The sequence below is a fragment of the Sarcophilus harrisii genome, chromosome 5 (genome assembly GCF_902635505.1).
Source record: "Sarcophilus harrisii chromosome 5, mSarHar1.11, whole genome shotgun sequence".
Classification (NCBI taxonomy): Eukaryota; Metazoa; Chordata; class Mammalia; order Dasyuromorphia; family Dasyuridae; genus Sarcophilus; species Sarcophilus harrisii.
This window is the reverse complement of record NC_045430.1, coordinates 82,811,801-82,823,979: the sequence shown is the minus strand read 5'-3', so window position 1 is coordinate 82,823,979 and position 12,179 is coordinate 82,811,801. Positions and strand designations below refer to the sequence as shown.

At 45.9% G+C, this 12,179-nt stretch overlaps 2 protein-coding genes across 4 annotated transcripts; one reads left to right on the top strand and one right to left on the bottom strand.

Moving 5' to 3' along the window:
• Nucleotides 1-5,766: 5,766 nt before the first annotated feature.
• TSPAN31 (tetraspanin 31) lies at nt 5,767-9,680 on the top strand. Of its 2 annotated transcripts, none has more exons than XM_031941061.1 (6): nt 5,767-6,311; nt 6,719-6,886; nt 7,153-7,233; nt 7,547-7,678; nt 7,940-8,053; nt 9,593-9,680. In XM_031941061.1, exons 1-6 carry the CDS (start codon nt 6,249-6,251, stop codon nt 9,593-9,595), a joined length of 561 nt encoding a protein of 186 aa, XP_031796921.1. In that variant the 5' UTR covers nt 5,767-6,248; the 3' UTR covers nt 9,596-9,680. The 2 variants fall into 2 exon arrangements, with proteins under 2 accessions (XP_031796921.1, XP_012407002.1); XM_012551548.3 differs by lacking the exon at nt 9,593-9,680 and adding an exon at nt 8,223-8,480 and having other exon boundaries at nt 5,771-6,311.
• Nucleotides 8,972-11,974, bottom strand: CDK4 (cyclin dependent kinase 4). 2 transcript variants are annotated; one of them, XM_031941059.1, is made up of 8 exons: nt 11,628-11,974; nt 10,982-11,206; nt 10,696-10,831; nt 10,434-10,601; nt 10,140-10,249; nt 9,862-9,912; nt 9,590-9,725; nt 8,972-9,390 (listed from the first exon to the last, which is right to left on the bottom strand). In XM_031941059.1, exons 2-8 carry the CDS (start codon nt 11,197-11,199, stop codon nt 9,295-9,297), a joined length of 915 nt encoding a protein of 304 aa, XP_031796919.1. In that variant the 5' UTR covers nt 11,200-11,206; nt 11,628-11,974; the 3' UTR covers nt 8,972-9,294. The 2 variants fall into 2 exon arrangements, with proteins under 2 accessions (XP_031796919.1, XP_031796920.1); XM_031941060.1 differs by lacking the exon at nt 11,628-11,974 and adding an exon at nt 11,462-11,612.
• Nucleotides 11,975-12,179: the final 205 nt, after the last annotated feature.

Here is a 12,179-nt window from a genome sequence, read left to right as displayed (position 1 = left end):
GTGCATATGCACAGTGAAGCTAAAAATCAAATTGACTTATGATGTCTTGCACTCACATCCATGTGTGGTATGTGTGTTTGTGTTGGAACTGTTTTCATCTTGTTTTTTATTATGGTCCCAGTGGGTACTGAACTGAACTGATTCCCACAGTATTGTATGGTAATGAATGTGCATGTTTGAATAGGTACAAGGTAAATTGACTACTCAAGATAGGGGGAAGGTGAGGAAAAGGGTGAATCTTGAGAAGGTAGGGAATATAGTTTAGTGGAAAGAAATCACTAAACTGAGTCTAGATCTGGATTCAAATTTTGACTTTGCTATTTCTTGTATGACTTTGGGCAAACCACTTCAGTGCCAAGGATGTCAGAAAATCCAAGAGATATATCTGTGTGCCAAGATCCCTTCCAGTTCTAACATTTTACAGTGTTTTTTGTTCTCCAAGTCTCTTCCTCCTATTTCTTTAGTTCAACAAAATATTCAAGAAAAATTTATTTAAAGAATTAATAGTGAGCTAGTCTTTACATCAACATCTCCAAATCCTTTTCTCTCCCAGAGAGCCATTGCTTATTAAAAATAATGAAAAGAGAGAAAAAATGGTTTTAAGCAAAACTAACATATTTTAAAAGTCTTTTTTTTGTAGTGTTCATATTCATAGCAGCCATGTCTGCAAAGAACAGAGATGAGTTTTCTTCTAGGTATCTGGGACCAGGTTTGAGTCATTATAGTTTTATAGCACACGTGTTTGCATCTGTGGCTTCTCCAGTGCTTCTAGTTTCACTTTTCATAGCCTATCTTTTCCTGCTTCTCTGTTTTCATCATATTCATCATTTCTTATAGTACAGTAACATTTCAATACATTTATGTACCACATATTGTTTGGCCATTCCCTAATATATGGTCCTTCCCTTTATCTTTCAGGTTTGTTAACTATCTGCTACCCAACACATTTTTGGCATGGTGCTAGGCCCTGAATATACAAAGATAAATAAGGGTGCAGATCTATCATAGAGTTTACGATACTGGTGGGGGGATAGGAAGGCATGTATATAAAACAACTAATACAAAGGAGAATGGCATAAATCTTGGGGAGAGAAAAAAAATTGGAACTCAAAATCTTACAAAAATGAATGTTGAAAACTATCTTTACAGGTAATTGGAAAAATAAAATACTATTAAGTAAAAAAAAAAAAAAAGAATGATATCAGTGAAAGGAAGAAGTCTAATAAGATATAAAGTGTTTAGAAAAATTTGATGCTGCCGAGATCAATTTCCCCTAGGATTCAGGGATATTTTCTTAGAGAAGATGGCACTATCATTAAAGATCTATAAAGCTTGGGAAGGAGAACTGCATTCAAAATGTTTTTCTCCCCAAACCCCCATAAGAAAGTTACATATTTCTATGTATGCAATTGGCCATGGAGGAACTCTATTAATATTATTGAGTTTTTTGCTTCTCTTCTTCTAGGCTATCCTTCATTTGTATATTTGTCTTCTCTATCTGTTCTCTTTTTTGTTTCTTTGGTGCAGCTTGCCACTGTAGATTCAAGTTCTAGTCAACTCATTATTTTTGCTGGGCAGGCAATGAATTCTGCTCTCATAATTCTCATTTCTTTTAAACCACTCAAGAACAATATATTGAGGTTCCATGTTCTCATATTTCTTAAGATCCTCAATCTTATGAAGAATTGGATAATTTTCTTTCATTTTGTAGTATTTATTCAAAGTTGTCTGAACTAATTTCCTAGATCTGGTGGCCATATTTCCTTCCACTATTACTTTTTTTGGCTGTTAATTTATGTGTTTATTTCCAAGATCTTTGAGATTTCCCTCCCCCCCAATTCTTTGGTATCTTCAGTTTTTCTCTCTTCTCTCTCACCCTTCCCCCCTTATTTTTCTTATTCACTTTGACTGCCCACTACTGAGGTTTCCTTGGAAGCTAAATTTCAAAGCAAGTCAGGTTCTTCTCATATTGGGTAATTCATTGTTCACAAGACTAAGTCTCTATTCCAACCAACTTTTGGTGGTCAGGACTGGCCCCTCATGGATGTTGTGCTCTTTCCATCAGGCTTGGTAGAGGGCTATACAGCCCCCTCTATGCACAGCATCCTGTCTTGGGACCCATACCCTCGGCTCCTAGGTTCTCTGGCACAGAACGATTAGTTCAGAGTTTTACAATCCTGTGCTTCTGGGTTACAGCTCCTAGCAAGCTTTTGATCCTGAAATATAGGCCCAAGTTAGCTGTTGAGGATCAAGCAAACTTCTGATGCCTGGAGTTGGGGTCTTCACAGCACTAGGGTTGTAGGGGTTTTGATGCAAACCTATGGAGTTTTCTTAATCTGCTTGGTTCTGGTAACATGGGTGCTAAGTGAGCTCTGGGTTAATGAGTGTCAATTCTTGGGTTTGGAATTGTTTTAATCTTCTTTTGGATTCTGAGTGTCCTAATCCTATGGAAACAGATGAAATTAGTTTATCTTTGATACGTAATTTCTGTTTTGGAGATGTTATGGGGGCTGAACAAAATGTCTGCCATCTTGTTACTCACGTGTCTGGAAGTTTTATTAATTTGGATTGGGGAGCAGGGGAGAGCAGCTATCCCATTCCTTTTGAACTTTGTAAAAGGTTCCTAATATAATAGATAGAGGGGTTGGCCTTGGAGTTAAGGAGAACTAGGTTCAATTCCTGCCTCTGACACATTATCATTATTAAGGTGCCTAATCTATAAATGTCCCAAGCAATACATTGTAATATATATGCAACAGCAGAGGGAGTTTTATACCAAGAATTCCAAACCACACTGATGAATCACAAGTCTGGACAAAAACAAAGGCTAATAACTTTCTAACCTAGAAAGGAAAAGATCTGGGTATAGCATGTTTTAGTGGGAAGAATACTGAATTTGGAATAAGAATCGTTGAATTTCAGAATTAAAAGAGTTATAAGTATCTAACTATTTCAACTCATACATGAAAGGAATGCCCTACAAGAGCATATACAACAAATGTCAAGTTTCTTCTTAAAGACTACCCGAGAGGTCCAGTTGTTAGGACCTGATATCAAACTATAATTAACCTCTTTGGAACTTTGACACAATTCTCTGTTTCCATGCTCTGCCAAACAGGAACTTCACATTCCTCTTGTCTTCTTTTCTTCATAATGAACATGTTTCTTAGTTCCTTCAAAAGATTTTCTTATCATGGACTCAAGGTCCTTCATCAATCTGACCACCCTCCTCTAAATCCTCTCCAGCTTATCAAGATTCTGTTTAAATCATGCCACCCAATGTGAATGCAAGAGTTTAGATGAGATCTGTCTGATGAGGGCAAAGCATAAGAAACTATCACTCTCCCTAAGAATTCTTGGAAGTTATAACCCTGTTAACTCAATGCAGATCACATTAATTTTTTTGTCTGTCCCAAGACACTGCTTTCACATTAAGCTTGCAGTCCATTAAAATCCTCAGATCCTTTTCAGATCAGCTATTATTATGATCCAGCATGTTAGCTAAAATCTCCCAGCTTAGTGCCCTTTGTAAGTATGATCATGTCAATCTAAACCTTTTTCCAAGTTATTGATAAAACCAGCACTGGGCAGAGATGTCTTGAGGTATTTACTCTTGTGGAGATCTTTTATTATGGTGATATCCATTTCATTTAGCCAGTTCTGAAGCCATCAGAATAAATTTATCTAGCCTATACCCATCTTCTCTGTAAGGATAAATGACTGGAGGGGATGTGGGAAAACAGGGACACTGATACATTGTTGGTGGAATTGTGAATACATCCAGCCATTCTGGAGAGCAATTTGGAACTATGCCCAAAAAGTTATCAAACTGTGCATACCCTTTGATCCAGCAGTGCTACTACTGGGCTTATACCCCAAAGAGATAACTAAAGAAGGGAAAGGGACCTGTATGTGCCAAAATGTTTGTGGCAGCCCTGTTTGTAGTGGCTAGAAACTGGAAAATGAATGGATGCCCATCAATTGGAGAATGGTTGAGTAAACTGTGGTATATGAATGTTATGGAATATTATTGTTCTGTAAGAAATGACCAGCAGGACGAATACCGAGAGGATTGGCGAGACCTACATGAACTGATGCTGAGCGAAATGAGCAGAACCAGGAAATCATTATATACCTCAACAGCGATACTGTATGAGGATGTATTCTGCTGGAAGTGGATTTCATCAACAAAGATAAGATCCAACCGAGTTTCAATTGATCAAGGACGGACAGAAGCAGCTACACCCAAAGAAAGAACACTAGGAAATGAATGTAAACTGCTTGCATTTTTGTTCTTCTTCCCGGGTTATTTCTACCTTCTAAATCCAATTCTCCCTGTGCAACAAGAAAACTGTTCGGTTCTGCACACATATATTATATCCAAGATCCACTGCAATCTATTTAACATGTTTAGGACGGCTTGCCATCTTTGGGGAGAGGGCGGAGGGAGGGAGGGGAAAAATCGGAACAGAAGTGAGTGCAACGAATAATGTTGTAAAAAACTATCCTGGCATGGGTTCTGTCAATAAAAAGTTATTAAAAAAAAAAGGATAAATGAGACACTTTTATCAAAAGCTTTATTAAAATTTAAGTGAGATATTTCCACAGCATTCTGCCCCATCTAATAGTTTAGTACTCCTGCCAAAAAAGGAAAAAAGCTAGTCTGGCATGACCTGGATCTTTGGAATCACTGCTTCTCTTCTCGGATATTCATCAGCCATTTCTAGAATTTTCCCAGGAATCTAAATCAAATTCATTGGCTTATCCTTTGTATACTTTGTTCTCTTCCCTTTTTTGAAATTTGCTCTTTTGATACCATCTGCCCTTTTTCTCAGTCCTATGGTGCCGCTTTTATTTATTGCGATCACTCAAATATAACTGACAGTGGTTCAACAGTCACATCTACCAGTTCTTTCAGGACCAGAGGATGCAGTTCATATGACTAAGTTATCAGATTTCTTCAAGGGCAGCTAGGTCTTCTATTGCTATAATCGTCTATCTTTGGTATCACCAGGTGTTGTCACTTACACAATGGTAAATACCAGTCTTCTACAGAGGAAATACTAAATTAGAAGCTGAGGAACTCGGCTTAATTAAGACTTGTGTGGTTTTGACAAAAGCCACTTCAGCTTTTAGGGTCTCAGCTTCCTCATCTTCAAAAGGAAGAGGAGATGGCTCATTGGATGATCTCTAATATTGCTCTTCACTCAGGCTATGCAGAGATTGGGCGAGAAGATGCCTGATATGCCTCATAAAAATGATCTAGTGGTTTGGATAAGTCATCTTTTTTTTTTTTTTTTTTTTTTTTTTTGGCCCACAACAATTCTGTGGAGCAGAGATGCTATTAGAGCATTTTGCATAGAAGGAAGCTCTAAGTTAAGCGACTAGCTCAGGATCGAACAGCTTCGTAGTATCACCTGGAGCAAAATTTGAACTCGAGACTTTCTGTCTCTACCGAATGCACCGCTTGAGGAGGCCATATTCTTTTATCCTGCGCTGAGCCTGACTTTTCTGCTCTGATTAGTGGAGAGGCTAGGGAGGGTGCCTGCCGAGACCTTTATCGACTCCGGCCTCTGGAGTCCACCTCTCAGTGCTTCCAGTCCGGGCTCCGCCTTTCCCGGGCCCGCCGCCCGATTTCTCAGGCCCTGGGCGGGGTCCGGTCACTGAGTGTGACGCCACAACAAAACAACCTCCCCATGAGGTCACTGCGGGACAAGCCGGGGGAGGGGCCTCGGGGGCGGTTTCCCCAGGGGTGGGCCCTGCTGCCCCGCCCTTCTATCAGTTTAGTCCTCATCCCCTCCACCCCGCGCCTTTTCTACCTCAGCGCCCAGCTCTTCTGCGGGCCCCTGCTCAGCTTTCTTCTCGCCGCCTCTCCCGGGGAGGTCCACAATCATCCGGGGTTTTGTAGCAGCATCAGTAGCGGCGGCAGCAGCCCCAGGCCACTACGAGAATCACTGGACGCCCCGCCCCCTTCTCATATCTCGCCCAATGATAAGCGGGCCGGTGTAAGCGGGAGCCTTGGGCGGTGACTTCCGATTCGATTGATCGATAGGTTTACCAATAGAAGGACGAAGTGAGACTTGAGTCTTACCAATCCGGAGGCAGAGGCGGGACGGTGCAGGCGCAGAGTGCGGGGCTTTGGTAGAAGATGATTTAAAGAGACAGAAGCCGCCGGGGCCTTAGCGGACGGTCCCCGAGACCTTTCGCACCTTTGAGTCATCGGGACCCCGGTCCCTATAGCCGGGAAGATGGTTTGTGGTGGTTTTGCCTGCTCCAAGAATGCTTTGTGTGCGCTCAACGTGGTCTATATGGTGAGGAGATGGGTCCTATGGGACTTCCGGTGGGGAGAGGGTCCCTGAGGGGTTTCCAAGATTCCTAGGGGAAACCCTGGGGGGCCATGCGAGGGGAGATCCCAAGATTTTTGTGGGAAGGGGGAGAGTTTCCGGCCACGGCGGGGGAGGGGACACACCTTAAGGCGGTGGGAAGGAGTGTGGGTCGGTCCTTCGTCCCCGGGGTCCTAGTCTCTCCCCGGGACAGGCAGGGGAAAGGAGCCCAAGATTCCATTAGCTGGTTCCGCTGTCGGGATGATGCCGGGGGGGGGGGGGGGGGGGAAGCTCGCAGACACGTCGGGGACCCCTCGGCGGCTGACCCCAGCGGTCTGGAGCCACTCCCGCGCCCTGCGCTTTAAGCTCCCTCCCTGCCCCCTCCCTTCTCGCAGCTGGTGGGGTTGCTGCTGATCGGTGTGGCGGCCTGGGGTAAGGGTCTGGGGTTGGTGTCCAGCATCCACATCATCGGGGGAGTCATCGCCGTGGGTGTCTTCCTCCTCCTCATTGCCGTGGTTGGTCTCATCGGTGCGGTCTATCACCACCAAGTCCTGCTTTTCTTTGTATCCTGATCTGCCCAGGGTTCTAGGGGAAGAGGAAGGGGGCAGGGGCTGTGAGGGCCTGACAGGCAGAAGGAAGAATGTCCGAGGGGTTCTAAGTAGTTTGTCGGAGTCCCGCCTTACTTATGACAACTGCCTCTCCTAGTGTAGAGCAAATCATTGGTTTTCTTTTCAAGTTTCTCACAACAGCATGAAACTAAAAGTAATGATGACTGTGTTTAAAGTGGAATGTGTCTGATTACTTTTCCTTAACTTGGTCTCGCTCTCAGTATATGATCATACTTGGTTTGGTTTTTATCTTCCAATTTGGAATCTCTTGTTCCTGTCTGGCAATTAACAGAAACACACAGGTAAGGAGACATGTACCTCTGTCCTTCTCCCCCAGCAGCTTCCATCCCTCCTTTAAAGAATCCTCCTGGATCTACTACCACTTCCAATTTCCTGATTCCAAACTCTAGATTTCTGATCAGTTTGGGATTTGAATGATTGGAAAACTGAAATCTTCAGGGCAAAAACGTGCTTATTGTACTTTGTAAAGCCCCAAACTCTTAGTTTTGCTCCGTGCTCCTCCGGTGAATTGGGGAACAAAACTTATTTTGGCATGATGCAAATTTCTTGTTAGAATTGAGATTGTTTTATTAGTATTCCATTTTTTTCTATCAGAAAGATGTCATCAGCACTTATTGGATGGTCATGACTAACAAGACCCGGAATGAACTAGAGACAAGTTTGGATTGCTGTGGCCTCTTCAACTCCACCACCTTATACTTCCAGGACTATGCTTTCTGCACTGCAGTGAGGAGGGGACTGGGGATAACAGTAGTGGACAAAATCTAGAGGGAAAGGGGATTGGTGTTATGAGAGTATGAAAATTGAAGAATGAATGGCTGGGGGGGAAAAAAAGAGGACAAGATAAAAGATTGTTTAAAGGTTGAATGATTATCAGTGGATATTAATACTAGTTATCCATTTCTAGAGAAATATGACCACTTGGGGTGGGGTAGGACATGTTTTTTATCTCCCAAGAACCATAATTTTGAATCCTCTTATTTCTAGCATTGTAAGACCCATAGTCCAAAGTGCCAAGTTTGTGGAGACAAATTTCTTAAGCATTCAGATGAAGCACTGAAAATTCTGGGGGGTGTTGGACTCTTCTTCAGCTTTACAGAGGTGAGATAATTCTTTTCCCACCCCCAAACTATCCTCCACATTGGTCCTCTTAAGTGGGATTTATAAAATACTCATTGTGGGTTTGACTACCTTGTGTACAGGTGCTATTATCTCCACCTCTTAATATTGTTTTCTTAAATGTTTCTACTCCCCCCCTTCCCCATCCCAGATCCTAGGTGTGTGGCTAGCAATGAGATTCCGGAATCAGAAGGACCCTCGTGCAAACCCCAGTGCCTTCCTATAAAGATCTGATGCTTCTGACCCTTCTTTTCCCTACTCAGTCATGGTGGGGATCTTGGGGCCTTTTCCATGTAAGGAAATAGGAAGAGGCTATTCTTTGCTATAACCCCTAAGCCGATTGGACAGTTAGGCTCCTGTCCTTGAAATGACGTTCATGGGGGATAGGCAGAGTTGGGAAGATTCTGAACACACCCCCATACCCCCAGAAAGGGGGGGATGTTATTTATCAAGTGCATGTGATTGAATGGGGCAAGAACCTCCCTGCAAACTCCTGCCCTGCCAGTCTCCTAGACTGGCTTGATCTGTCTTACCCTGCCCAGGGTTTCTCATCTCCAAGGTTAATCACAGCCAAGACACAGCCAATCACCCAGAATGGAAACAATTTCCTTGGGGGTGGGATGGGTGGGTAAGGAACCTCCAAAGGTTCCAACTTTCTGATGTTACTGAGAGCATAGGGCTTTGTATTTTTGAATAGTGTAGTGAATGTAAAAAATAAAATCTTTTTAACCCTGTATCTGCATAACCTAATTTTTTTTTCTATGTCTTTCTCAAATATGAAGATAGTATTAACTTCAGGCCCTACACAGAGGCCCTGTTCAATGACTTTTAATTACTATATTGTCTATTTTCAACCCCCACTAAATTGCAAGTTCATAGTTAATCAGAGTCAGAAACATAAAAACCAGACCAGCTTCATGTTTTGTTTTTTCCTGTATAAATCCCTCTTCTCCCTCCCCTGAAATCTAAGGGGTTAGGGTGGGGCAGAGGGATGACTCACAAAGGGTATTGGTGGTAAAGGAATATCATTAAGGCAGTAACAGATTCTGTGTAAAATGGTTAAGGATTTGGGAAGGGTATGTGTATGGAGGATCACGTTCTCCCTCCTGCCTAATGATGCTGTACATCATGGTGGCAATAGAAGTGATCCTAGTGTCCGTGGGTTGGGGAAATTATAGCTCTTCTTCCTTCTGTATTGATCCTGGATACAGTTCTTCCAGTGGTCATTCGGGGCTCCCTTCCCCAGCTGTCTGTAGGTAAGTGTGTTGAAGAGCTCGGAAGGCAGAGATCCGTTTGTGTGGGCTAAAGGTCAGCATTTCCTGAAAAAAATGTTAGAATACCTTTTTAACAATAGCCAAGACATTTCTCACCATCCTTAGGATGGATTCCTTCCCTTCCCTTAACTCATGAATTTTAAAACTTTACGCTGAGATTTATATAGTATTTGTACTTTACTCCTTCTAAATTCCCTGAAAGAAGGGGGAGGGCTATCTCTCTACTCTCCCCATTGTGTCTTACCAGTAGCAGCTGTGCTCCAGGTCCCTCCAGCTCAGGCACAACAGACTGTAAAGGCTGGGGACTACAAGGAGTAAAGGCTCCCCGGGGCAGAGAAACATCAGGAGGCCAATCATCTTCTGCTGGGAGCCCAATCAGACTGTAGGGAGAAGGAAGATCTTGTGATTAAAAACCACCCTGACTTTCAGTACCTCTTCTCAAATCCATAACTGTCAAATGCCTTCCAGAGAAGGATATGGAGTGATAAATCCTGGTTCAGTTTTCTGTTCACTTACTCGAAGATTTTGCTTAACTGGTCAGCTTCAGAATTTCCACAGAAGAGAGGCCTGAAGGTAGAAAAAGGATAAAAGAATAATAATCAAGGTCTAAAGTGGTTAGGATGAGGGTGGGGGGAGAATCACTGAGATCTCAAGAATAGTAACTAAGATCGGGGGTCATTACAGTACTTTCTAAGATGGAGAGCAAATTTGCGTTGGGAAGGGTAGAGGAGGGAAAAGAACTGAGGCTTTCCGGTGAATAAAGGGGAGCTACTGAAATTTCATGAGCTCCTCACTTTCTACGGAACATCTCTGCGAAGATGCAGCCAACACTCCACATGTCCACAGGTGTTGCATATGTTGACTGCAGGAGAACCTCAGGGGCCCGGTACCAGAGAGTGACTACCTGAGAGAGAGACAGAAAAAGGAGCCTTTAAGGGGAGCATAGGAACGGCATAGGGATGAATCTCTGATTTACAGGAGGTTCCACAAGGTTCCTTTTCTCTTTTGTACTAAGCTGTCGTTCTTTCCTCCAACCTTCACCATTCCCACCTCCATTCTGAATATACCACTCCTCCGTTCCCACTGACCACAGGTGTGAGTGCCATCTGGCAGCTGTAGATCCGAGCTAAGCCAAAGTCAGCCAGCTTGACCGTTCCACTACTGGTCACAAGTATGTTTTCTGGCTTCAAGTCACGGTGGACAATGCAGTTAGCATGAAGAAAGTCTAGGCCTCTTAAGAACTGTCTCATTAGATCCTGAAAGAGTGTGATAAGATCATTATAAAGAAGTCTAGGGACTAGGTATATTTCCCTTTATTCATGCCCTTACCTCCCAACCCTATGCTCACACCTTGATGGTCTCCAAGGGCAGGCCTGGTGGAGGGGCTTTGTCCAGATACGTCCTCAGGTCTTGGTCCACGTGTTCAAACACCAGAGTCACCTTGGTCTCTCGGTCAGTTCGGGCAGTGGCACAGACGTCCATCAGCCTGATGGGAGCAGGTTACTCAGGAGGCTCTCCCCAGCCTCGGGGCTGCCACACTTCTCCGGACCAATGCCTACTAATTAGGCCCGCTAGTCCAGCGTGCCCTCCCCCACGCTCCTCCCCCCGCAGCCTTAACCCTCTCCTCTCCTCTCACCGGACAACGTTGGGATGCTCAAATGCCTCCAGCCTCCGAAGGAGAGCCACCTCCCGGACCGTGCTGACAGGCAGGCCGCTCCCACTCCCGCCGCCTGTGGGCACTTTCACGCTCTTGAGTGCCACGAAGTGCCCGCTGTGGGGGTCACGCGCTTTGTACACCGTCCCATAGGCACCGACACCAATTTCGGCCACTGGCTCATACCGAGGGATGTCCATCCTGGGCCTAGGAGGAGGCGGCTACAATTACTCGCCCGCCCGACCGTCCAGGCTGCGGCTCTGCGCACTACAACCCCTACTGACCACCTGGAGAAAACGGGCTCCTCCCCACCGCCCCCTCGCCGCTCCGGGGGTGGCAAGCTCCGGGCCGCCGCTATGCCAAGGGAAAGCCCAGTCCGGGCCCTTTCGCGCCCCCATCCCCGGCTACGCCATCGGACCCCACAGATGTCTCCCGGCTCCCGGGCCCCCGCCCCGCCCTTACACGCCCGGCGGCGGCCCCTCAGTCCGGCTCCGGTCGGCCTCCAGTCCAGCACGCGGAGAGCGGAGGGAGGGAGGGGGCGGGGACTCGGGCCATTCCGCGGCAAAATCCGCTCCCGGAGAAAGGCTCGGCCCCTAGCCCAGGCCGGGGCGGCCCGAGATGCGCTCACCTCCTCTGGCGCTGGGGGCCGCGCCGCCTAGGGCGGGGACGGACCGTTATCTAGGCACCGGAACCGGCCCCGGCGGAGCCATGCAGGGTAACTCGGTCCCGAGGGGCCGGAGGCGGCAGGCCTCACCATAGACTCCCGGGGGCTAGAGTGGATCCCTCTCCCACACCCTCACCACGTGACCAGCCCTGCCAAGGCGGCGCGCGGAAACCGGGAGGAGGAGGGAGACGCGGGCAGGCGGGACGTGAGGGAGCACGTGACCAGCCATTCATGCGCCTTAGGGCGGCTGGAGAGCTGGACGATGGGGGGGGGGAGGGAAGCGGCCAGCCAGGAGAAGGGAATTTGACCACGTGATCTGTTGCTATCACACGTGATCCACTGACATTGCAGAGGTGTGGTTATGAGGTCATGTGATCTGGCTTCCAAGGTCCCTATGGAGGTGGGAGGGGGGTGGCCAGTGAGGGGGAGGAGCCTCAGGGTGGTGCCATGGCAACCGAGGCCACCCAGATCCCTCTTGTGGGCAGAAGGTTGGAAGAGAGATTGTCTCTGTGTCTG

What these genes read in the sequence shown, in the direction of transcription:
- TSPAN31 (XM_012551548.3), top strand. Translation starts at nt 6,249, where the DNA reads ATGGTTTGTGGTGGTTTTGCCTGCTCCAAGAATGCTTTGTGTGCGCTC. An exon ending in ACCAAGTCCTGCTTTTCTTT is followed by an intron (nt 6,887 to 7,152) that starts GTATCCTGATCT and finishes TCTCGCTCTCAG; the next exon opens with TATATGATCATACTTGGTTT. An exon ending in ACTATGCTTTCTGCACTGCA is followed by an intron (nt 7,679 to 7,939) that starts GTGAGGAGGGGA and finishes TCTTATTTCTAG; the next exon opens with CATTGTAAGACCCATAGTCC.
- CDK4 (XM_031941059.1), bottom strand. Translation starts at nt 11,199, where the DNA reads ATGGACATCCCTCGGTATGAGCCAGTGGCCGAAATTGGTGTCGGTGCC. An exon ending in GAGCATCCCAACGTTGTCCG is followed by an intron (nt 10,832 to 10,981) that starts GTGAGAGGAGAG and finishes TGCTCCCATCAG; the next exon opens with GCTGATGGACGTCTGTGCCA. An exon ending in TGCCCTTGGAGACCATCAAG is followed by an intron (nt 10,602 to 10,695) that starts GTGTGAGCATAG and finishes ACACTCTTTCAG; the next exon opens with GATCTAATGAGACAGTTCTT.